Below are 23649 nucleotides of genomic sequence, written 5' to 3'. Positions count from 1 at the left end.
CTCCCTGTGCTCTATTTTTATCAACTCTAATCCCAATGGCAGTAGGCACCGACCTTTTATCAAAAAAGCTTTTGGATTCTCTATGTCCTTCCAGTCCATGCCCCCAGTCAGAGCTAGTTGTTGGATTGCCTTTGGCACCTAACTTTTAAATTTTTAAAAATCAAGAAGCTGCTCAAAATTCCCCATCTTTAAATCAATATTTGTCGTTAATCCTCTTGTAAAAGGGACATCTTGTATGAAAACATCATTCTGATGATGTAGAACCAAAAGGTTGGGGTTCAAAGGTCAAGTTCAGAACACAGGTTTGTCAGATCAGAAGTATAAGTTCAGGTCAGAGATTCAATAGTTCAAACATGCAGGCCCATTCAAAGGTACAACTTAGTGATTTGATCAAAGGGATGCAGTTTTAGGGTGTATACAGCTCAAATTCAGCATATCCGTGGAATTCATCATCTCAAATAGTGTAAAACAATTCCAGTCTTTTCGAATCTCTTATTGGCCCAAATGGAGGAAGCACTTAACATGCATGTTATGACGAATCATGCTCTGGTTTGCACCAAACAAAGCCCATGAGATGCTCAAGGATCTGAAACATCTACATAGAGATCGATTCTAGACTCAACATGCGGTAATAGGGAAAATTTGCAGTATCCCTAATAAACTATTGAACCAGAATTATGGTTAATCGGTTCCTCAAAATTGTCTTATGATAAAGCTCATGGGTTCGATATATTCTTTTGGGATTGTTAGAACTGTTAGAGGTCTGCATGGAGGAAGACAATGATATGTTCACAAAAATGTCAATGTTTGGGGAATCGAAAGCAAAGCACTGCGATCCAGTAACAAAAATGGGCAAGGCCTTGATTTGGTCAATGTCTTTTGTGTACTTGGGAGAAATCTGAATCTAACCCGATGCACAATCAATTAATTATGAAGCTCCCACTCATTCACATTGCCATGCCAATAATACATGTGAAGGCTCTCATAATCTAAATTCGCAATCTGAATTTGACCCGATGCACAGTCAATTAATTATGAAGCTCCCACTCATTCACATTGCCATGCCACCAATACATGTGAAGGCTCTCATAATCTAAATTCACACTCTGGAATTCCCCCCCATGCATCTTATTGCGATCCATATTAAGCAAAAACCCTTGATATTTGTTGAGGTTTGAGGATCGCTGCTAACGTACTAAGCACTGCCTGATTACATTTGGCGTGTGTTCCAAAGGCAACAACCTCTTGTATTTATAATGAGCATAAGCCATGAGGAGAGATGTCCCTTCATGGGACATGTTTATTCATTAACTAGATAATTAATATAATAACAAATATATATATATATATATATATATATATATATATATATATATATATATATATCATTATTATATTAATTTCTCTCATATAATAATAAACTTATATCTCACATATAATAAACACATATAAATTATATCTCATATATAGTTATATATATTAATAGGTTTGTTTGACTGGAGCTACCAAACATTATTACTCCCTCTTAGCTAGGGAGGATAAACACTTGACATATATTACACCATTGGTAATATTAGGAGTGACAACTTTTCAAGATATCTTTGATTAGAAGATATCCACCATTTTGATATCACATTTGATATTGTGAGTATTGGCACATCAGAATATCAACACATGATATTTACCAAATACTCCAAGCATTGGCCTATCAGAATATCAACATATGATATTCACCAAGTACTCAATAAGATAATGGTCTGCAAAATATCAACACATGATATTCACCAAATACCTATCATATATCTATATAAACAACTCATAGACCATCATTGAATGACATCTAACACTTAGTTGTTGATTTACAAGATATAATCCATCATGATCTGTTTCAACATTTACATAAATGTGTATCATGACTTAAGTTATTGTAAGATCGTCACCTTCCAATAACTTATGCAAATACAAGTGATAATTATTTGGAAGTCATCGTTTCCTCATGATGTACACAAGGGGTAGGCCCATTAAATCATGCAGTCACACGCATGATACCAAAAGTTTACATGAAGTCAAAACTCCCTCTAATTCTGATATGATCAAAAGATCTTCAAAGATCAACTAAATCATCTCCTCTATTTGCTCCTTCAGACCGATGTTTCAGACTCTCTCTAAACATCAATCTTCTGAGCTCCTTTACCTTTGAAGAAGTGTTGGACTTCTTCTGAATCTAATATAAATTCTCCCTTTTCTTGCAATAACATTCTCGGAGGAAAAGAACAAGGCAAATAACTCTTATAATATGTATTGAAAATAAAAATAAGAGAGAGACTACAATAATACTCAATAAAAGATTTTTCCAATAAAATATAGATAATTATAAACTAATGTCATTCCCTCTTCTCTTACGTTGAGAATAATCCCCATTATTCCATTATAGATAGATATCTAATTTAAATATATACATTGAATATATATATATACATACACATTCCATCTTCTATGTATATATCTTTAATCCATGTTTTCACATATTATTTTCTTATTAATGCCACATCTAAAATGACCAATTTCACTTATATTCATCAGAAATAAACAATTTATACTTACCTCAGACCTTGGTAATGTTAATGGCTTATTTGGTGGATTCTATAATGCTTTATTGACCGACATCAGTACTCACTTGTGGTGGGTCATTGAGTGTCACTATTTTTTATTTTGGTGTGTCCACGAGAAATCTTAGTGTTTGTAGTGGGACCAAGGTCATTAACCTTGGGATCTTCTAGTAGACTCAAAGTAGGCCCGATCACCTAATAAATTGCCAAAGTTGGCATATGATTATGTGTAAGCCTGTGGAGTCCACCTAAATTGTACTTGTGCGGTCAATATCACTAAGGATGACGTGGCAACAAGGGCGGTTTGTTTGTATCGTACTATCACTGTTCAAGAGTTTGTCTGCAACAAATTCTTCTCATGTCCCTTATACCTTCGATTGCCCTTGTATGCGAGTGTCGTGTGGATGCCATGTAGTCAGTTTTGAATGTCTTCATAATTTTGGCGTAAGCTCTTTGTTTGTTTACGCTACACCTTATGATAGGTTGCCTCCTTTATACATACTTGAAAATGTTTTGTGTATGTCCTTTTGAGATCTTTGTGTCTTGATGTCCTCAACTTTTCAATTTGATCTTGTTCTTTGTAGAGATTTATTTTCCCTCAATTGTTCAAATGCACAGCCACAACAATGATGTGGACTCAATTATTAGTGTCGTGTCAGATTTATTTTGCCTGCTAATCTCTCTCGTTCGGTCTTGTGTGAGCTTGCTGTGTTATGGAGGGCTTCTTCTATCCCTCAAAATGTTGTTTTTATCCTTTTCGTACAAACTTTCATCCACACTATCAAACAACAAGGATTCACATAGTGGTTGCGAAGGATGGTAGCGGTGAGCATAGAAGCATTCAGTCAGTAGCAGATGCGGCTTCTGTGAAGAGTAAGACAAGCTATGTGATCCACATAAAAGTAGGGGTGTAAGAGGAGAACATGGATATTTCAAAGCACAACCTCATGTTCATTAGAGATGGCAAGAATGTCAGTGTCATTAACAACAACTGAAATGCTCATGATGGCTATACAACTTTTCATAGCGCAACTGTGAGTGAGTCTTCTTTTTGTCTCTATATTTTGATCCCGTTCTTCATGTTCAATCCTATCTTACATTTTCAACGTAGTTTTGATACCATGTTGAGGTTTGAGGATCGCTGTACATGTACTAAGAACTGCCTGATTTTTTTTGGTATGTGTGTTCCACAGGCAGAAACCTCTTCTATTTTTAATGAGCATAAGCCATGAGGAGATATGTCCCTTCATGGGACATGTCTATTTATTAATTAGATAATTAATATAATAACAAATTTAAATATAGCTATATAGATCATTATTATATTAATTTCTTTCATATAATAATAAACTTATATCTCATATATAATGAACATGTATATAATGAACACCTATATAAATTATAACTCATATAATTATATATATTCATAGGTTTATTCGACCGAAGCTACCAAACATCAACAATATTTAAGACAAGATTTCTAAGTTTCTTCAAAGACGGGACAATCAATGAAATGTGTGTAAAGTCCGGGATAAGCATTGAAGATGATTGAAAGCACAGTGCCAATCTTGATTTCAACCTGGCATCGAGGAAGATTGATTCAACATTGGCAAAGTGATTTCTGCAAACCAGGGCTTCATGTAAATGAACATGCTTCGTCCACTAAAGGTAGAGGCAATAGGTCAAAAAACAATTGATGAAGGGTTCGAGCAGCAATAAGACTGAATGGATGCAAGATCAATTAAAATCAATAAGAAAAAATGATTAACAAAGAATTCTTGCCAGTCTATAATTCAATGGTCCTTTAGCTTTTATGGAGGGATCCAAAAGATGAAAGTCAGCGTCATTAAAGTAATCTCAATATGAGCTATCAGAGAACATATTCGATCTTTGTGTGTGCATTGCCAACATAAGTGGTCATATGAATTGGAGCCATCATGAATGTAACTGTGAATAGAGACTATGAGGCCCCATGACACGATTTGAACTCTGCTTACCACTCCAAGTTCTTGAGCACCATTGACTATATCTTGGACATATTGTATCTAATTTGTTGCGGAGAACACCAGGTCTTCCAGCACACAAACAGAGCATGACCGAGTATGATTAGTCTACAATGCCCATTTAGAAGCATCCTTCTGTAAATAGAGATGTCCAATTTGGTAAAATATTTTTGTAGCGGGTTTCAGTGCATTGGGATTTGATGGATTGGTAGTTATGTGCACTTGGTCTCCACTATTACCTTTGGTGAACATACTTGTTACGTGTGAATTGACAGGGTGCAGTTGCGCTGAATACAAAGGACCCAATATCTTTCAAAGGAGCAGTTTAATTTCAAAAAATGGATATTCATGAAAGACAATGTTCAAATGCAAGTCTAGTTGACACAGACAGAATGGCCCAAGAGTTACAGCTATTGTGGTAACATAACACACAACTAAATATTAATAGTTATGGAATCCACATAGAAATAAGATGGGGATTGGGTCAATGAAAGTACGTGGAGAATAACCACACAATGTTTGCAAAATGCAGACTATTATAAGAGGCAGAGCAAGTTGGGATTTGTGGAAAGACTACAGAAAATGAGAAGTGTTGAGACTCAAAGATTGGAATTCGCAGCCTCTGGCAGCATTGAGTAGTTTACTTGGCTGAAGTGATACCATGTGTAGCAAGGAAACATATAAACTATGGTCCTGTGGGTTTTAATTATAAGAGAAAATGATGCAAATAAGATTCCCCACTTCGATTATGTTTTTGTGAGACATAAGCTAGTAAAGGTATCGGTCTGGGTAGTTATTTTAGTTTCCATACAGTTATGCTGGACAGTGATTAGAAATGTATTTGATGAGTGGGCTGTTGGACTAACCGTCAATGTTCCCCTTCGGGATTCGTGACATGGCTTAACCACCTCCTGTGTTCTATAAGTCTAGTGGTTTTATTAGGCATTGAAAGGTCGATATTTTGGTGCAATGACAACTCTAGCTTGTAACTAGTGGTATCAGAGCTTGGTCACAGGTTCAAATCTCCTCGGGTAACTCTAAGGGGGGGGGGGATTGTTGGACTAACCGCCTATGTTCCCCTTTGGGATTTGTGACATGGCTTAACCGCCTCCTGTGTTCTGTAAGTCTAGTGGTTGTAACGGGCATTGAAAGGTTGATCTTTTGGCGCAACGACAACTCTAACTTGTAACATGGGCGTGACAACAAATTCAAATCATAGAGAATTATAGCACTGGATATAATGTTTAATTCTTATGATTAAACATTATATCTACCAAAGTGATGAAATAGAAAATGGTATATTAGCGAGATGTGCAGAACACGACACATGGGCATTATTAAACATTATGTCTATCAAAGTGATGAAATAGAAAGTGGTATATTAGCGAGATGTGCAAATGTGTGGAACACAACACATGGACATTCATTGCCAAATACACTATCTTTATGGAAGAAAAGTAAAGATTATCGGCAAAAAGCTATGTGAAACAAGAAAATAGACTTTTGAATAATGTTAATAAAACCTTATTAGTATCCAGTTTTGAAATTGATTAAAGAGCCGGTGGAAGTATTTATGCAAATAGGATCTTCAGGGAAGGGGTTCTTTTCCCGGCAGTCATGATGCTACAGGGAGAGGAAAAACATTTTTCTGAGTATTGATTGTAATGGAGATAGGATCAAATTAGTATGTTTTGCTTTTTTTTTTTTGTGTAGTTTGACTGGATTGTAGGGACAAAATGATCTTGTGGTCATTTCTTTCATATTTTAAATACCGTTCAGTATCACCATGTCAAGTGAATGAATTTTTCGGTTTGTGTCCTTATGTTTTCCAGATGTAGACATTTAAGTTTCCTCGATTGGTCTACAATAGGGAGGATTTTGTGAGTGGTCTATTGGCCATTTGTTAGTTTTTCCCTTAATTATTCATAACTGAAAACACATTCATTTAATATTGATGAGTGAATGTCAATAGCCTTTGTGTCTTCATATTAAAGATATAATCTGCATTTCATTCATTGAATATCTTTTAGGAGGCAGCTGTACCTCAAAATTTAGAGGAAAGCTATCAATCCCATGATAGTCTTTCCAACTGTTAGTTGAGTTTGTTCTTAATTTCGGGCATTATGAGTCATTCTTTATCATTCTTTTTAAAGGACAAATCTGTTATAATGCATTTAATCTACACATACAAAGTGAAAGGGTAACATTGCAATTTAAAATAAATAAATAAATTACTATTAATCGGCATAAAATTAGTCTAAATTAGTAAAGCTTTAATATAAATTAAATTAAGGTTTAAAATACTTTTTTCCTCAAAAAGAACAGATAAAAGTAAAAGTATTGTCTACACAAAAAAATGTGAAATAAAAGTCATTGAAAATGGTAGTTAATCCAATTTTTTAGAATTCAAATGCAAAAGAACTAAATTTTAGCATATGGTGATTTTTTAAAGCCTAGAAACTAGATTTTGCAACCAAAATGAAGTCAATGTTCTTAAAAACAAGTAGTGTCATGTGCTTCAAATTTTCCTTCCAGATTTGCCAAAAAATCCTTCTCAATCTTCTCTTGTAGATGCAAGTACGCTGTAAATGGTGTGGTTCAACTGACAGATCTGCTAGGGGTTTTTTTTGCCTTGCAAAGTTAGAATAACCTGCATTGTGGGATGATTTTTCGACTTGATGATCTTTTGTGACACCAACCACAAGTTTTTGGGTTGGACTTGCTTACTTTATAGTGAGTACTGACCTTAAAATTGGTGAGGTACTTTGCCAAAAAGTTGGTGAGTAAATTGCACAATTACTTGGTTTCGATTTTAGTTGGGGGTATGCCATCTGTGGGCTCGACCACTGAAATACTCTAGCATCAAATAAATATCAAGCAAGGTTGTCAATTTCCATTTAATAGCCTAGGGTATATTATTGTCATGTTGTTATGATGCAAAATATTGAAAGAAAGGTTATGTGTTTCAATGGAAACCCAATAATAAACAAATGGGACCACTATGTCTTGAAAGTACTCTTTGCCTGTTGCTAAAGCTTAGAGATAGGCTATCTTTTGTTCTCTGCCAGGTGTCTGTTTTAAAAAAAAAATCTTGTTCTGGTTGTGTTCTGGTTTCTGATCCATCCATTTTATTTGCCTGTTTGTCTTCAGGGGATTTTTGGCTTGCTATTCTCTACTCATTTTGATATCATGAAATGTTGAAAGTTGAGGTTTAGTGAACAAACATTATGCTTTAATCTTGAGCAAATATTATGCTTTAATCTTTAATATCAAAGATGTATTAGTAAATGATCCATCTTGTCAGATTGGAGTGTAGGCTTCTGCTTAGTTGCCGATTCGTGACAGGAATCCGATTCGGGCACGTGAATCGGATCCGTGGATTCGGGATTTTTTTTTTTCCCAATTATGATTTGTGGATGATTCGTGCATATATATATATATATATATACACACACACTAAAAAAAAGAGAAATATACATAATTCTAAAACTAAATCATTTCATAGTATGAATCTATGATTCTAGTATGCATCTATGAATCTAGTACACTTGATCAATGACATTGATAATTAATCTATTTTCACGATTATAAAGAAAATCAACACATTCACATTGAATTACTGAAAGTGAAAGTTTGTAACATTCAAAATATAGATCATTAAACTTAAAGTTTATAACATGATTTACTCATAAAAGAGTCAAGAGTCAACACTAAAGTTTTTTATTTAATCATCAAATGGATTTTCAAGAAAATCCGCATCAGAGGGGTACTGGTGAGCTGCAAGTGCTGCATCTGTATCAGTAGAGGAACCGAAACCACTAGTAGTAGAGGGGATTGTTAACTCATAATCCTCCTCCTCATCATCCACATCAATCAAAGTGGATCTAGCAAGATCCCAGATGGTCATATCTAAATCAGGAGACTCGGGTGCTACATCCCAAAGCTTTTCGGGCCCCTTCTTGTACTTAGGATCCTTCCGTGACAAAAAGCGCAAATTGTTGTGAATGAACACGAGGTCTTATGATTTTTTTGGAGCCAACCGGTTGCATTTGATTGAGTGGATAAAGGAGTAAGTACTCCAATTCCGCTCAGCGGCAGAAGAGCTGGCAACCTAAAGAGAAATTAAAAATTATCAATACAACAATCAAGATAAATAAATTAAATAATAAATTCAAGGAATTGAGAATGTTAACCTTAAGCTTAATTTTACAAACTTACTTGGGATAGGACCTTTATGGCAAGAGGTTGGAGGTACGTGAAGGCTTGCCCATGAAGGTACCACCATTTGATGGCACCCATCCTGCTTTGGTCTGCTATGGCAATAGGGTCGAAATCCTCACGTGAGTTGAAAGCAGCAAATTCACTGCTCACAATTGCCCCAATCTCTGGATCTTGGAATATCTTAGCTAGTGCCCTCTTATACCCATCTGAAACCTCTGCATCTCTAAATGGTGGCACTCTACCTGGAAGGCGAAGTACATCTGCACTATAGTACCTGGGGATAACAAAAGACAATTGAACACTATCAAATATCAATAGCACAAACATTGTATAAAATAAGCACAAACATTTGATAAGAACTACAGTACCTCGGGGATAGAGCATATGCAAGGAGGTGCAAAGGTGTGGTCATCTTGTTCCATCGATGATGAACAATTTTTTCCACCTTCTTGTAAAGGGTGTCCTCATGATCATTCTCCCTCCTCTGTATGACCTAAGATATGAAATATGAATAATAATTATAATTAGTGAATAAGTCAATTTAAACTTTAGAATCTAGATATCTCTCAAATAAAAAATTGTTGTAAAAGAGCGTAAAACTTGCCATTTTAATTTTTTCCAGCATACTATCCATGGAATCATAAATATCCCCAAGGCATGACTCATCACTATCTGCGAAGCGAAGCATTGCCATTATTGGATTGGTGATTTCCAACACATAACTCACAAGACCCCACCAATCCTCATCTAGTATCATTCTTCTCACATTTAAAGCCCTTGCTGTATTGGAATTCTTGCAAATGCCCCATTGGGGGCTAATGACCATATGCTTCAATGCTTCTTTTACCTTCACAAGTCGTCTCAAGACGATTGTGTGAGAGGCAAAGCGGGTTTCAACAATCTAAGAACATGTTAAACTCAAGTTAGTAAAACATTTAAAAATTAAAACATGTTAATGTAAACAACAACAAAAATTAATAATTGTGGAATCCAATAATATTCAATTATATATTAAATATAAAAATTTACCTTCAATAACTCCAAGTTCGAGAAACTCCATAGTTACACCGCCCTGGGAGACGAGGGGACGGGGGGACAAGTTTCCGAGACGGGGGGACAGAGGGGCCTTGATTTGGGGATGGCAGGGGGACGGCGGGGGGACGACGACGTTGGATCGGGGGTGGCAGAAGGAGTAGGGGTGTATATACTATACATATGGTATAGCATATACCATATCAACTAGAATATCATGATTCATGATCAAATGACAAACAAACAATGAACATTAAACATTGAACATCAGCAAATAATAAATATTAGTCTAAACTCAATATATCAGCCTTCAAATCAATAGTATGAGTATCTAAATTCTACTATTTAATAGTAATCAATGATCATATGAGTCATGACATAAAGATGATTACAATAAGTATCATGTGCCATGAATCATGATATCAAAATAAGTATATAATGCAAACAAAAACTACAAGTCTCCAAGAGTCCAAATCAAAATGTCAAATCAATGGAGACTCCTTGGCATCCCCCCACAATGAAAGAGACTTCTTGGCGTCCCCCCTCAATGAAGGAGACTCCTTGGCGTCCCCCCGCACCCCCACACTCGGAGAGCTCTAGCCGTCTCGGAGACCTCTAGCCGTCTCAGAGATGTCTCGCCATCTCCGGCAGCGGTGGCGCTCTAAGTGGCGCCGCCTGAAACGCCGAGACGTCGTCCCCCCTTCCCAGGGACGTCCCCGTCTTCGAAACGGCCTAGTTTTGGGGGGGGGGGGGGGGGGACGCGTCCTCGTGTTACACTGAGAAACTCCTAAAAATTGCTTGTGACATGTGATTTGTCACAAACATTTGAATCTCTTCAGCTTCCTCATATATCCTTTTCACCCAATCTATTTCGGTGCAATTTGCTTTCATCACTAAATTGAGAGAGTGGATGGTGCATGGTGTCCAAAAGATATGATCATATCTAGACTCTACAATTATCCCTGCAGCCCTGCAAACTTTTTCATTGTCCGTGACCACTTGGACAACATAATCAAGACCCACTGACTCTATGGCATCAATGAGAATGCGTGAATTAAATTCTGCATCTTTCACTTGCCCTTCACAATCAACTGTCTTTAAGAACATTGCCCCCTTAGGGCATACAACAATAACATTGATCAATGGACGGTTTCTACAATCTTTCCAACCATCCGAAATAATAGACACACCCGATTGAACCCAAAAATCTCTTATTGGTTGAAGTTGAGCCTCTACATTTTTCCTCTCATCATGTAATATGGTAGTGCGCAACTTCTCATAACCAGGCGGTTTGTAACCATGGGGTGCATCATTTATTGCTTCCACCATCTCCCTAAAATAAAGTGATCTAGCAAAATTAAATGAAACACCATTTGCAATTAAACAATGTCCAATTTTGTGATCAGCAATGTCTCTCTTTTCAATTTGGAATGCCCTATCTAGTGGGCCTCTCTTGCGGTTGAGTGGAGATGGGTCTTCATCTTCATCATTTGTAGTTGGCATAGGCAAAAAAGGATGTGTTCTTGTGTTTGTTTGATCAGATGATGGTGTTGGTATATTTGTTTTTTTGGAAGCACCACGTTTTGCTTTTGCAAGTGCTCTATCAGCATCATCTTGCTCTTTTGCTAATGCTGCTATTTGTGCAACTGGTAATCCCTTCTTATCACTACCTTGACACATGTGAATTCCTTCACCCGCAAGGTCCAAAAAATGTGGTTTCACTCGGGAATAGGGGCTTCTATGTTGTATGTTGCAAAAATTACATTTCCATATGTATGCCCCACCCCCAGGACATTGTGCAACTCTTGTTGTGTGTCTCCATAAAGGAGACCCCTTATCAATTTTGAAGCTTGGTGATGCAGCCCCACCCCCACCCACTGAGCCTTGACTACTCATTGTTCTATTCTTGCAATCTAGAAAAAAAAGGTGAAAGAAAACCATGCTTCACACTTGCACAAAAACTTGAAAATTTGGAAAACTAAAAATAAATCAATAATCTATGAAAGAATTCAAGAATATGGTTGAAATGCATACCTTAAACACTTCTTGCAAGGTATTTGAAGCTCCACAATCGATCTCCTTCGAATCCAAGCACTTCACTTCAAACTAGCAAGTATGAGAGAGCAAAATGAGAGAACGAAATAGAGAGCAAAATAGAGAGCAAATGAACTTGCATTGTGATTTAGAGGGTCGTTTTTACGGTTTAGGGCCTTTAGGACAAAAAGAAAACATTAAAAAATGATAATGGGCCCACATTTTTGCAAGTTACTCTTGTCATTGCCGCGGATTCACGCGGATCCGCGCGTGGATCCTCGAGGATCCGGGCAGGATTCGTAATCCTGCCTGTGGATCCTTGGCCCGCGGGTCCTTACATATCCATAGGTAGGATTACGAATCCTGCCCGGATCCTCACGGATCCATACGTGGATCCGGATCCGAATCGGACCCGAGTCCGGATCCGGCCATTTCCAGGCGAATCCGGTAACTAAGGGCTTCTGTTCTTCACTTACCTGGGCTTTCGTTCTTCTCTTAGCCCCTGTTCAATCTCTCAAGCTAATCTTTCTTTGCATCTTCTCTGTAAGCACTCCTTACATAATTTGCCGATTTGGGTTTGTGGTTGGATTCGGGATTGAGAATGCGATTTGTGGATTTTCTTTTTTCCCATTATGATTTGTAAGGATTCGTGAGTACACACACGCACACATGAGCATTATATATATGGATTTGTGTGTACTTATTCCTTGTTTGGCCTGCAGATCCTTGGGGATTAGTGCAGATTCTCCTATGGATTTGTGTGTACTTATTCCAAGTTGTGCATGCAGATCCTTGGGGATTAGTGCAGATTCTCCTAGGTCTACATGGATTTGTGTCAGATTCTCTCGGGTCTGCGTGGATTCGTACAGGGTCTTGATTTGACCCTGTGGGTTCATCCAAATATGCGGTCCCCAAACCCGGACGAACTCAACAGAGTCAAATCCAGACATTGCGTGAATCTGGTACAGACCCGGATCCAGTTTGGGGCCCGAATGTGCGAATCTGGTAACTAGTTATAATTATAATATTAATCAAAATGTTTAGGCTATATGCCTTATAAAAACAAGCCAATGACAGTGGTGGCATGAAAAAGGGGAAAAAAACTGATGGTTTTAATTGGGAGACCTTTTTACAATTTTCACAATTAAACGCCTATTTCAACATTGTAAAGTCTCGTGCTATATAATAGATTTTAGCTTATTCATAGGTAAATTCTTTAATTTTGTATTCAAACTGTACAGATTATTTACCACAGTGCAGATGTTCACAATATTTGGTGGCACATCACATGTAAAGAAGTGTAGCATCAAAGTTTTCAGCACCAAAATTTTACTGTGAAGAAGCAATATGGGCCCAAACCATGTAAAATGTGTAACACGTGACTGAAGATTTGGTGCAAATACAAATATTGTAGAAGGCATTGAATTAATTTAATTAATTAGTGACTAGTTATTATGAAATTTAACTGTGGAAAGCTTGTATTGAATGTGCAGGTGTGGTGTGATTCAGGATATCCTCGGTTGGTACAAATGCCAACAGAAATAGCCTTAACAGGGAAAATAAGCAAGCATTGTGCATGCCTCAAAGAGGATGAACTCAATAGACCAGGGGTGGAGTTGTATGTAGGCTGTAATCCTTTGGCATCTTTGTGCAAACTTTAAAGGATTTACAATATTTCTCAATAGATTTTATGGGGCCACCTAATAGGAATCTTTGAAATTTGATATTTTGTTAAGATACGTGCTACAATATTTTTCCTAATATTCAAGTCATAAACTGGCCTTACATTCTTCTGGTGTCACTTTTGAATGTAGTCTCATTACTTGGGCAAGGCCATAGGAAAATATCCATAAAATGTGGCCACTGCACTGGGCCTGAGATATGTATGACACAAATGAGTGAATTGAGTGGTATGTCATTTGTCATGGAGGCTTATAGAAAGTTTGCCAAAGAATGCAAAACATAGTAGCAGGACATGGAACACAGCAATGGTACAAACTAGGAAGTCGCTTTATTTGGTGCTTCTCAATTATATGACTTAAATTGAGAATGAGAAAACTGCTGTAATGGCTTGATGTAAATATAAAATGAAGCCAAAAAGTTTCCACTAGCATGTGATTCATATTTATTCAATCACATAATGCTTTTTAAAGTACAAATATTTATTAACCAACACTTCTTCCAGATTTTTTACTGACATGTTGAGTAGCAGATATGGCCACATTTGATGAGGTAGGAAAATCTGTAGTGTGTTTTAATATCTTTTACTACTATGGTGTGAAGTGAATTTTTAAACATTTGTGTGATTAGAGAAGCAAAGAATTTTATGAAAATATTTTAACGTATACATCATTTACATTAAGGATGCTTTGAAAATGGAAGCTGCCAATTGATCTCCAAAGTGCAAATAATGGAAATGAACTGAATGAGAAGTTGCTGTAGTAGTTTATTCATGAAATGGGTAGCTTCTGTACGACAATACTAAACTTACCAATCTGAAGAGGTCGAATGATGGTGACTAAAACCACATTGATGAATCTTTAACATATCATTTCCATCTCAATATGATGCTTATCTTGTAAACATTTCTTGTCTCATTTATTTCTGTAACGTGCTATTTTCCCTTAGCCAAACCTTTACAATCATAATCGAAGGAAACAAGTGATAGTTATAGCAGTTACTTTACACATTCACTAGAAGAGGAAAAGAAGTGACAGTTATAGTAGTTACTCTACACATTCACTAGAAGAGAAAAATACAAACTAACTATACTTTACTTTTCATATAACTGAAATTAAAATGACAATTTTATTCTAGGTTCACATGAAATACAGTTAAAACAACCACATCTAATTCGTTTCCATCAATGTTTCTGAATCGTGTTATCAAATCTAGAGAAATAACAGATTCAAATTACATGACTAAAAATCTAAAATGAAAAAAAGTAGTAACATGAAAATAAGTACCCAAGAAGATACAGAGAATGACCCTGTGTTGTGCAAGCTTTGGCATTTGGAAGAGAGGAGAAGCATTGCCATGGGCTTAACCTCACAACCATGAACCCTTAACACAATCTCTATCAATAAAGAGCCTCACTACCCTGGGATTAGGCTTGGGACACCATTGTCCTACCATTGAGCATTATGGTGAGAGTGTTAGCTAGTTAGTTTATGAGGTTGTGAAGACCTTCCGTCAACCTATTTTCTAACAACTAGCACTTTGACCTCTGGTGACCACAACAACATTCACGCCACTAACCTACATTGGTTAAGGATATAGGAGGGACAATATATAAACCCAATCACCCACCAATCGACTTGACAACAAGAAGTGATACATTGGGCTACCATGAGCTGACTTAGTTATTTAAGTATGGATAACGATTACTGATTTATGTCTTCTCTTTTTCATGCAGGGATATTTCTATTCTCACCCTTCATCTCGACCATGCTGGTCCTTTTGGACGAGTTTTAAGGGTGATTCCATAAGTGAAATATGGTATTTGAATATAGATATTGCCATCTTAATATGCCTAATTTGGCCTATGGCATTACAGATGCAAATTATAGTTCTTTCTAAATTGATTCAATATCATACATATGTCGTACTTATCTCAGAGGTATATTGACCATACCCCTGTACAAGTCAGCTCTCTTAAACATATATCAAAAGGAAATACTCATGCATACTCAAAGTTGGTGTTTTTCTTTTATCAACACAAATAAACAAAGCAAAGGAGTATATGCACGACTGTAAATCATTCCAATTCCTAGACCTAGTAATGATATCGTTCCATTCATTTGATAGACCAAAATTGATTAAGCTATTGCTTAAATTAAGAATAGCACAAGAAAAAGAAAATATAAAACATGACCTGAGAATAGCAAGGTTCGAGTCAAGCGCTAATTTGGAAACAATCAATGTTGAAAATGGGGTCAGCACACCTATGTTAAAAATGAACATTGGTAGTAAATTTAATAAATCGTGCTCACTCAATGCAGCAAGGAATTTGTTCCAGTAGAAAAAAACAATAGTAGCTCTATATATCAGAGACTTCATGGAAACAAGTATCGAAGAACAACAAACTTGAAATGGGAGAAGTAAGTAGGAATCCTCATTGTGAGCATAGAATAAAAGGCTCACCAAATTCATGCTCAGTTATGCAAGAAAATTTGAGGTGGCAAGGCATTTGGCAAGGTCATCGATTCAAAATAAATCTTAGGAGTCACTCAATTATAAGGCCAAATAAAAAGAATCATAAAAGGTGGTTGCACATGAAATAATAATAATAATCCAAAGCCAAGGTGAAAAAATAATAATAGCTCCATCCTCTAATGTTTTAATAAAAGGACATTGTCATACTTACCTATATCCATATGTGTGTGTGTGTGTGTGTACATGTATGAGTATATATAGGGATCATAGTGTCATTTTATTAAAACATGCTTTACATGACAGAAGGTTCTCATATTATAAAGGTAACAAACTTGTCAATGCTTAGTGGTTTTCCATTATTATTTAATGATATATGATAACTGGTTAGCTCATGGTAGTCCAAGGTTTACTCTTGCTTGCCAAGTTGTCTATCCTCAGTCAAGGTAGTTAGATTATATACTTGATAGATTGTCAGTTGATATGGTACCTCATTCCTAACTCCCATTTTAGCAATAAATAACACTCCCCCACCCGCACTCTCTTTCATTGTGCCCTTGCAAAAGGAAAGTCTTAGAGTAATAACATATTTCCATAATTTCAAAATATCAAATATGTTTTAAAATATCACATAATCATTTTCGATTTCCATAATATTCAATTTCAATTTCAATTTCAAATATAACAATTAACTAACACATCACATGAAGTTCAACTATAATGATTAACCAACATGTCATATGAAATTATAACGAACAACCAAAAGTTTCATTTCACATGATCAAATATTTCAACAACTTTCTCGAACAACTTACTTCAAATGAATTCTGAATGACAATGAAATTATTTTAGAGTAGGCAAAATTTGGGATGAACCAATTTCACAGATTTCAGGGTTAGCACTCTTATATTGTGCATATCTTTTGTGTACAAGTTCTGAATATAAATGTAACTACATATTCCGAGTTGCAAATTATGATCTTGGTGTGGTCCTTGCTCATATTTTTGTATTATGTCATTTAGTCACCATTTGACAAGTTAAAATAGGATAAGACACTGACTAGAAATCAAATGATAAAGGAAAGGAAATGAACTTTTATAGTCCATGATACACATGTTCTTGTGTCTACATATGGTGACAATAATATGAAACTACCCTGTACTCCTTGTGGGAGACACCTAAGTGTGCTACAAACAAGGTGTACATACCTTACCCCCTGTGGAATTTGAACTTGTGACATCTCTTTCAAGAGCAAAAGTTCTACACCACTAGGGCAACTCAGGTTGCACAACTATTAGAGTATGAAAATATAGTTAAGTATGTTCACCTATTGGATTTTGAAAAAGTAATTAGCAACACTCACATTCTATAAGATCTATACAAGAGGAAATCCAATTGCATCTTTCATAAGCATTGTCTCAAGGAGACAAATTAATATTTCTTTTGTTTTTGAATGAAAGGTAAATAGATTTTGATGGGCTAAGTACAAGGAAAGTGGTTGAAGTTTCTCCAACTTTGATGGTATACACATTATGGCTTGTTATTAAAGAAATCCACAATTTAGCTTTAAATCTTATGATGCTACCCATATATCCTAGCATCGTATAGAAGGTCATGAAATGGAGTCCCCCCTTCCCATGGTTTCTAGGCACAAAGATTAAAATCTAGCGAGTGCCAGATTCTATTTTGTCATTATACAAATTTAGGATTAAAAATTGCAAATATTAGAAAACCAGTCGTGTATGAAACTACTTCACCTAGATATTGATAGACCATGTCAACATTTTTTTATGTTAGAGTACAATAATCCATTAAAACACTATTTTTTTTGCATGCTACGGTTATCTATTTTTGTAGTGCTTTAAGACAACCCAAAATATATTTTTTGAAATACACAAAAATATTTTGGCCACATTTACTATTAGAATAATACCTTACATCTTTATCCTATACTATTTAATGGTCAATATTGTAACTTATATAAATATTAGATACTTTTTAATTTATGATTGTTTCTTTCTAGAAACATTATCTTTGTACTCTATAAATGATTGTTTGATCATTTATTTAATTCATCCAATTATTTAACAAAGCATGACACTTGAATAAAAATACATTGTATTATTTTTTGTAAGATTTTTTTTTTTGGATTCAAGTATAAACAAGTTTTGAGGGGACCTAAAACCTCATACCAAATCCATCAGAGTACAAAACAATAAGTCCATAGTATCAAGGAAGTAGAAAACCAAAGGTTTTACAAGGACCTGAAACCTCAATAATTTATACATTAATAAAACTTACCAAAACCCCATAAGGATAGACACCTAACTACTACTAGAAACAACAGGGACTAGTAGACATGACTAGAAACTAGAACTGGAGACTAGAGACTGCACAGAAGACGACAAAAACCTAAAGACCAAAAAGAAAAAAAGAAAAAGCACAACACTAGGCTAGCTCTTTCACAACCTTAATTAGGTTCTTCCCGAGACTAGGTAGTTCTTCAATAGATTCCTTTATGGTCGATCTAGGAGTATTCTCAATAGCCTTCTTTGTGCTCAACTTGGTACACTTTCTAGGGCCTCCACTTAAAGAGATAGCAGTAGGGGGACACAATTTCCTCCAAACTTCTCTTACCCAAACTAGTAGCAATGACACAAAGCCTAGACGTCACCATATTCATATTTTGCTCGCTATCTTTGATAAGTTGGCAAAGTTTTCTCTCATAATCCAAAAGTTTACCTTGAATGTTGTCAACCTTAGCTTCCAAATCCAGCCTTTTGTTTTTTTCTTTCTCTAGGCCAGCTTGCAAGTCCCTAACCATTCTCTTTAGAAAATTCTTTCCATTATATATCTAGGTGTCAACCATGAGGGAGATATCAACCTAAATTTTAGCTTTGTGAAGAAACTCCAGATTTCCCTCTCTTTCCTCCTTGACCATTTCATTAGGTTCATCAATGACATAGCTGCCCTGCTCCTTTCCATGCTTAGTATTAATTTCTGCAATCCTTGCATCTTCTGAATCCTCAATGAAATCCTTTTCCTCCACAACATAAAAGCCTCCCTCCTGCTCACCATCATTGTGGTCCACATTAGGCAAGTTCGCTATGTTATTATCTAGCTCACAATCCTAGGCATCCTATAATCCCTCCTTATTATATTTCCCATTTCTAGATAATATATCATACTTCCTTAAAGTTCTCTTCATGACATTATCCTTCACAGTGTGCTCTTTATTACATGTTGTCACTTCCTCCTCACCTTTGTTGATACTTTTAGTTCTAGTCTTATCTTTCTTACCCTAGCTTTTAGTCTCCTTTTTACTTTTCTCCTCATTGACATTCTTTTTCATCATCAGATCTTTGAGAGTCTTAGCAATATCTTTCTTCATATTATAAGCCATCTTTGATCCCTCACCTGCTTTTTTCATAGTTTTCACAGAGGTATCACCCTGGCTACTAGAGTAACCCTCATTATTGGAACTACAACCTCCATTATCAGTGAGATCCTCTTGACTTTGGTCGCCCATATATTCCTTTGTTTCCTCTTCCTTTGCTTCCGAGTCATCCTTAGATTTGGTCTCATTTGCCAGGCTTTGGCCTTCTTTCCAGTACCAAGGAAACTTTCCCTTCTTTTCAAAAGCCTTCACAGTATAAACCTTCATCTCCTCTCCCTTGGCTTCCAAATCATTTTCAAACTCCATCTCCATACCTCGAGCCACCACACTCATTTTACCATCTCCCGAAGTCACCTTGCCCTTCCTCACAGAATTCTTTGCAGTGGTGTCCTTAATAACTTTCTGTTTGTTCTTCATAGAGGAAACCAAGGCCCTTGGAGACCTATCCCTACAATATTCAACAATCAACATAGTTAATCCTTCATGAAGAATGAGCCGACTTTCCTTTTTACAATGAGCTTGGAGACCCAGAAAGAGGGAATTCATTTGAAGAAGGGAAAGGAAATCTTATCTTCATACCAAAAATGGTTAAGGAAAACAAAATGATAATTGTACACCCTTTTAGAACAACCATCTAGAATAAAATATTCCCTCACAAAAGATAAAACTTCCTGCCAAATATCTTTAATTTGCTCTAGGTCAAAAAAATCTCCCACTTTAACCTTTTTCTTCTCCTCCTCTGACATTTAGGGAATTTATTCAATGTCGCATTAGAGATCTTAGTTTTCTTATTAAACTTTATACCACTTTTATGGAGCCTAATAATTCCAGCTAAAAAATCCTTATAAATTGTAATTGTACTCCATAAAGACATACTTTATCCCCATACCAGTTCCTAAAAAGCTCCTCTATGACATTTGGCTTGAAACCATGGAGTTTCTCAAGGTAACCAGTAACTTTACCTTTAGTTAGGCGTTCCCATACCATTTCCTTCTTTTAGAGGCAATGCCATCAAGGAAAGATAATGATCTTTTCAAAACAAGAAAAGCCTTCAAAGACACCCAGAATATGTGCCGAATAAAGATGATAATAATGAAAAGGAGCACCCTCAAGACTTAAAATTTCCTTTCATTATTACCAAAGCACCCACAGTTTCAAAGTAAATTATTAACAAATCCTCCCAACAGCTGCATTATTCACATCATAATTTATTAACTCTTTAAGCACCACTCAAGTGTTTATGTCGTCTTCCATCTTATCTGCTTACCTGAACTAATTGTCATGTTGGCAATCCAATCCACCAACCTTTTAGTTTCCCTGTAACTATGAGAGATATAAAATTTATTAAATTTTTTGAGGAGCTCCTTAATTTCTGAAATAATAGATTCAATAGACTAGGTAATTGCATTTTTATTATTAAAAATCTTAATTATATTAAGAGAGTCTCCTTCCATCCAGAGGTTCCCATATCCATCTTTCACTGTCATTCTAACCACATACAAAGCACCAAATTCCTCAACTATATGGCTAGAACTAATACCAAGGGGAGCTGCAATAGCACCCACATCTCTACCATAAAAATCTCTTAAAATTCCATCACATCCAACTTTATCGGGATTGTCTTTTGCAATTCCATCAAGATTTGCTTTGATCCACCCATTAGGAAGTGATAACCAAATTGCCCCATCTCTTTTTTAAGGAGGCTTTAAGAAAAGGTTCACTGAAGAATTTCTAATGTTAAAATACCCCTTGTCACCTATATGGGAAATGAAGTTCTCCTTAATAGCTCTAATAATCTTGAGACTTACTAACACGAGGGAATATCTTTTTCTCTAAATATCTAGTTTTTTCTCTCTTTCTAGATACCCTAGTACAAGTGGGGAAGAGAGAAGTTCCAAAGTGCTTTGGCTTCAAAGCTCTTGATTGGACACTTCCAACTTTGAAAACAATTAGTCAAGTTCTCTACATGGACCCAGGATAGCGACCAGTAGTCCAGGGCCATTTTAAAAACTGATTGGCTGAAGCTAGAGTGGATGAAGAGATGATCAATATTTTCAATATCTCTCTTACAAAGAATACATTTATTGACAAAGTGAAAACCCCTCTTATTCAAATTATCAAAAGTGAGGATTTTGTTATGAAGAGTAATCTAGAAGAAAATTTAAATTTTAGGAATAAGACCTTCTATCCAAGTTTTCGCTCAAGGGGGAGGTCTTTCGTCAACTTTGTCCGTAAAGATTGTGGCCACTTTAAACTTGCCACCGTGATGAAGACCCTAGAGAAGAGAATCCTTACAATTCATATTTATACATAAATATTTGAGAGAGTTTTGAATTATCCAAAGGTCTTTATTAATATCCACAAGATTCACCCAATTCCCATCTCTCCAATAACTAGACACAAAATCCCCATATCTTTTTTTACAACTATCAAAAATATCCCTATCATTGAAGGCACTTTCCAGAGGGTAAGCCATCAACTAGCAATCCTCCCAGAACTTCTATTTTTTGCCATCCCCCACTTTCCACCTTCTCCCCATGGAAAGAATATCCTTAACCCCTTGGAACCATATTCCAAATGGAGGAAGTATTAGCCACATGAGGAGAGTTAATGGAATCTTGTAGAAGTGATATTTCACAGATACTTGTGTTTCCAAATAGTGCTCCACTTCTAGCAATCTTCAAAGCCCCACCATCCCTATTTGGAAAGAAGAGCATTGTTCCTTAGTCTAATAGGGTCTAATAGCAAGACCCCCTTTACATTTAGGCCTGCAAATAGAATCCCAAGCCACCAATGACAACCTTCTCTTATCCTTAGTCCCCATCCAGAGGAAATTCCTTTGGGTTCTTTCAAAAAAGTCTGCATATTTGGCTCAGTTTTTGAAGAGACTAAGAGCATAAGTGGGTAAGCTTTGAATGCAAGACTTAAGTGAAGTTACCTTACCCTCTTGACTGAGAAAATTACCATTCCAACCAACAAGTTTAAAATTAAATTTATCCATAAGAGACTCCCAAAAAGAATCTGGAGGCTTTAAACCAAGAGGAAGACCTAGATAAGTTCTCGACAATGAGGCAATGAAACATAGCATAACATTAGCAATCTTTACCTGTCTATGAATAGGAGTATTAATGAACAAAATGGAGCTTTTCTCCCAATTAACCTTTTTACTAGAGGAATTAGAGTAGAGATCAAACACCTTCTTAAAGCTTCTTGCTTCCCTTATAGAGGCAATACCCATTAGCACAATATCATCTACAAATTGCTCACAAGAACACGATAGGAGATTAGAGGATGGTATAAAACCATGACTAGTCCCATTGTTTGATAGATTACCAATGTACGTACCCAAACATTCAACCATGATAGTGCAAAAGATTGGAGGAATATGATCTCCTTGCCTCAACCCTCTAGAAGGTTTGAAAAAGACAGAGGAAGCCCCATTAACTAGGACATCAAGAGAGACCATAGTAACCAATTGGGATATGAGCTGGATGCATCTATAACCAAAGAAAAAAGCCCTAAGAACTTTGAAAAGAAAATTCCATTCCACTTGGTCATATGCCTTAGATAAGTTCACCTTCATCACAAATCCCTAGGTATTGGAAGAGACCATAGAATGGATGTTCTCATGAATCACTATAATAGAATCCATAATATGTTGGCCTGGAACAACTTCTTTCTACTGTCGAGATATAAGGTTAAGGATCCTCAAAGTAAGGATATTGGAAATGATCTTATAGATTGAGTTACAAAGACTAATCAACCTATATGAGTTTGGTGAAATGACACCAACCTTCTTAGGAATACAAAAAAGGAAGGTAGAGTTAATATCCTTTAACATCTTCCTTGCCCCAAAGAATTCTTTAAAAAAATTACACACATCCTTACCAATCACTTCCCATAGTTGCTAAAAGAAAAACATTGGAAAACCATTTGGTGTTGGAGACTTATCCCCTTCAAAGGACAAAATAGCTGTACTGATTTCATCATTCAATGGGATTGCCAGATGCATTTTATTATGCTCTTCTAAAATTAAGGAAGGAATGGATTCCAATATTTCATTATGACTCTCCCAAAAAATGCTAGGATCAACAGATAAAAAAGATGAGAAGAAGGCCATCATCTCTTTAGTAATATCCTCCTCATTCAAAATATCTTTGGAATAAATCTTCAACAAAGAAATTTAGTTAGCAGCCCTGTG

The 23649-nt window shown here is 36.0% G+C and overlaps 1 protein-coding gene across 17 annotated transcripts in view; it reads left to right on the top strand.

Moving 5' to 3' along the window:
• LOC149568675 (membrane-associated progesterone-binding protein 4-like) overlaps positions 1-23649 on the top strand; it is a 241943-nt gene that overhangs the window by 91167 nt on the left and 127127 nt on the right. The window contains exon 8 of one of the 17 annotated variants that reach the window (XM_089821552.1): positions 15315-15713. The exons of 15 other annotated variants lie outside the window; for them this stretch is intronic. In XM_089821552.1, the coding sequence (XP_089677678.1) occupies positions 15315-15527 (213 nt within the window). In that variant the 3' untranslated portion in view covers positions 15528-15713. Of the gene's footprint in view, positions 1-13392; positions 14010-15314; positions 15714-23649 lie in introns of those variants that run through there. One more of the 17 variants, XM_089821553.1, reaches the window with a different exon arrangement.

The sequence above is a fragment of the Cupressus sempervirens genome, chromosome 3 (assembly GCF_028749045.1).
Source record: "Cupressus sempervirens isolate cs-2001-9-10 chromosome 3, ASM2874904v1, whole genome shotgun sequence".
Lineage (NCBI taxonomy): Eukaryota > Viridiplantae > Streptophyta > Pinopsida > Cupressales > Cupressaceae > Cupressus > Cupressus sempervirens.
This window is presented reverse-complemented; position numbering and strand designations above follow the sequence as displayed.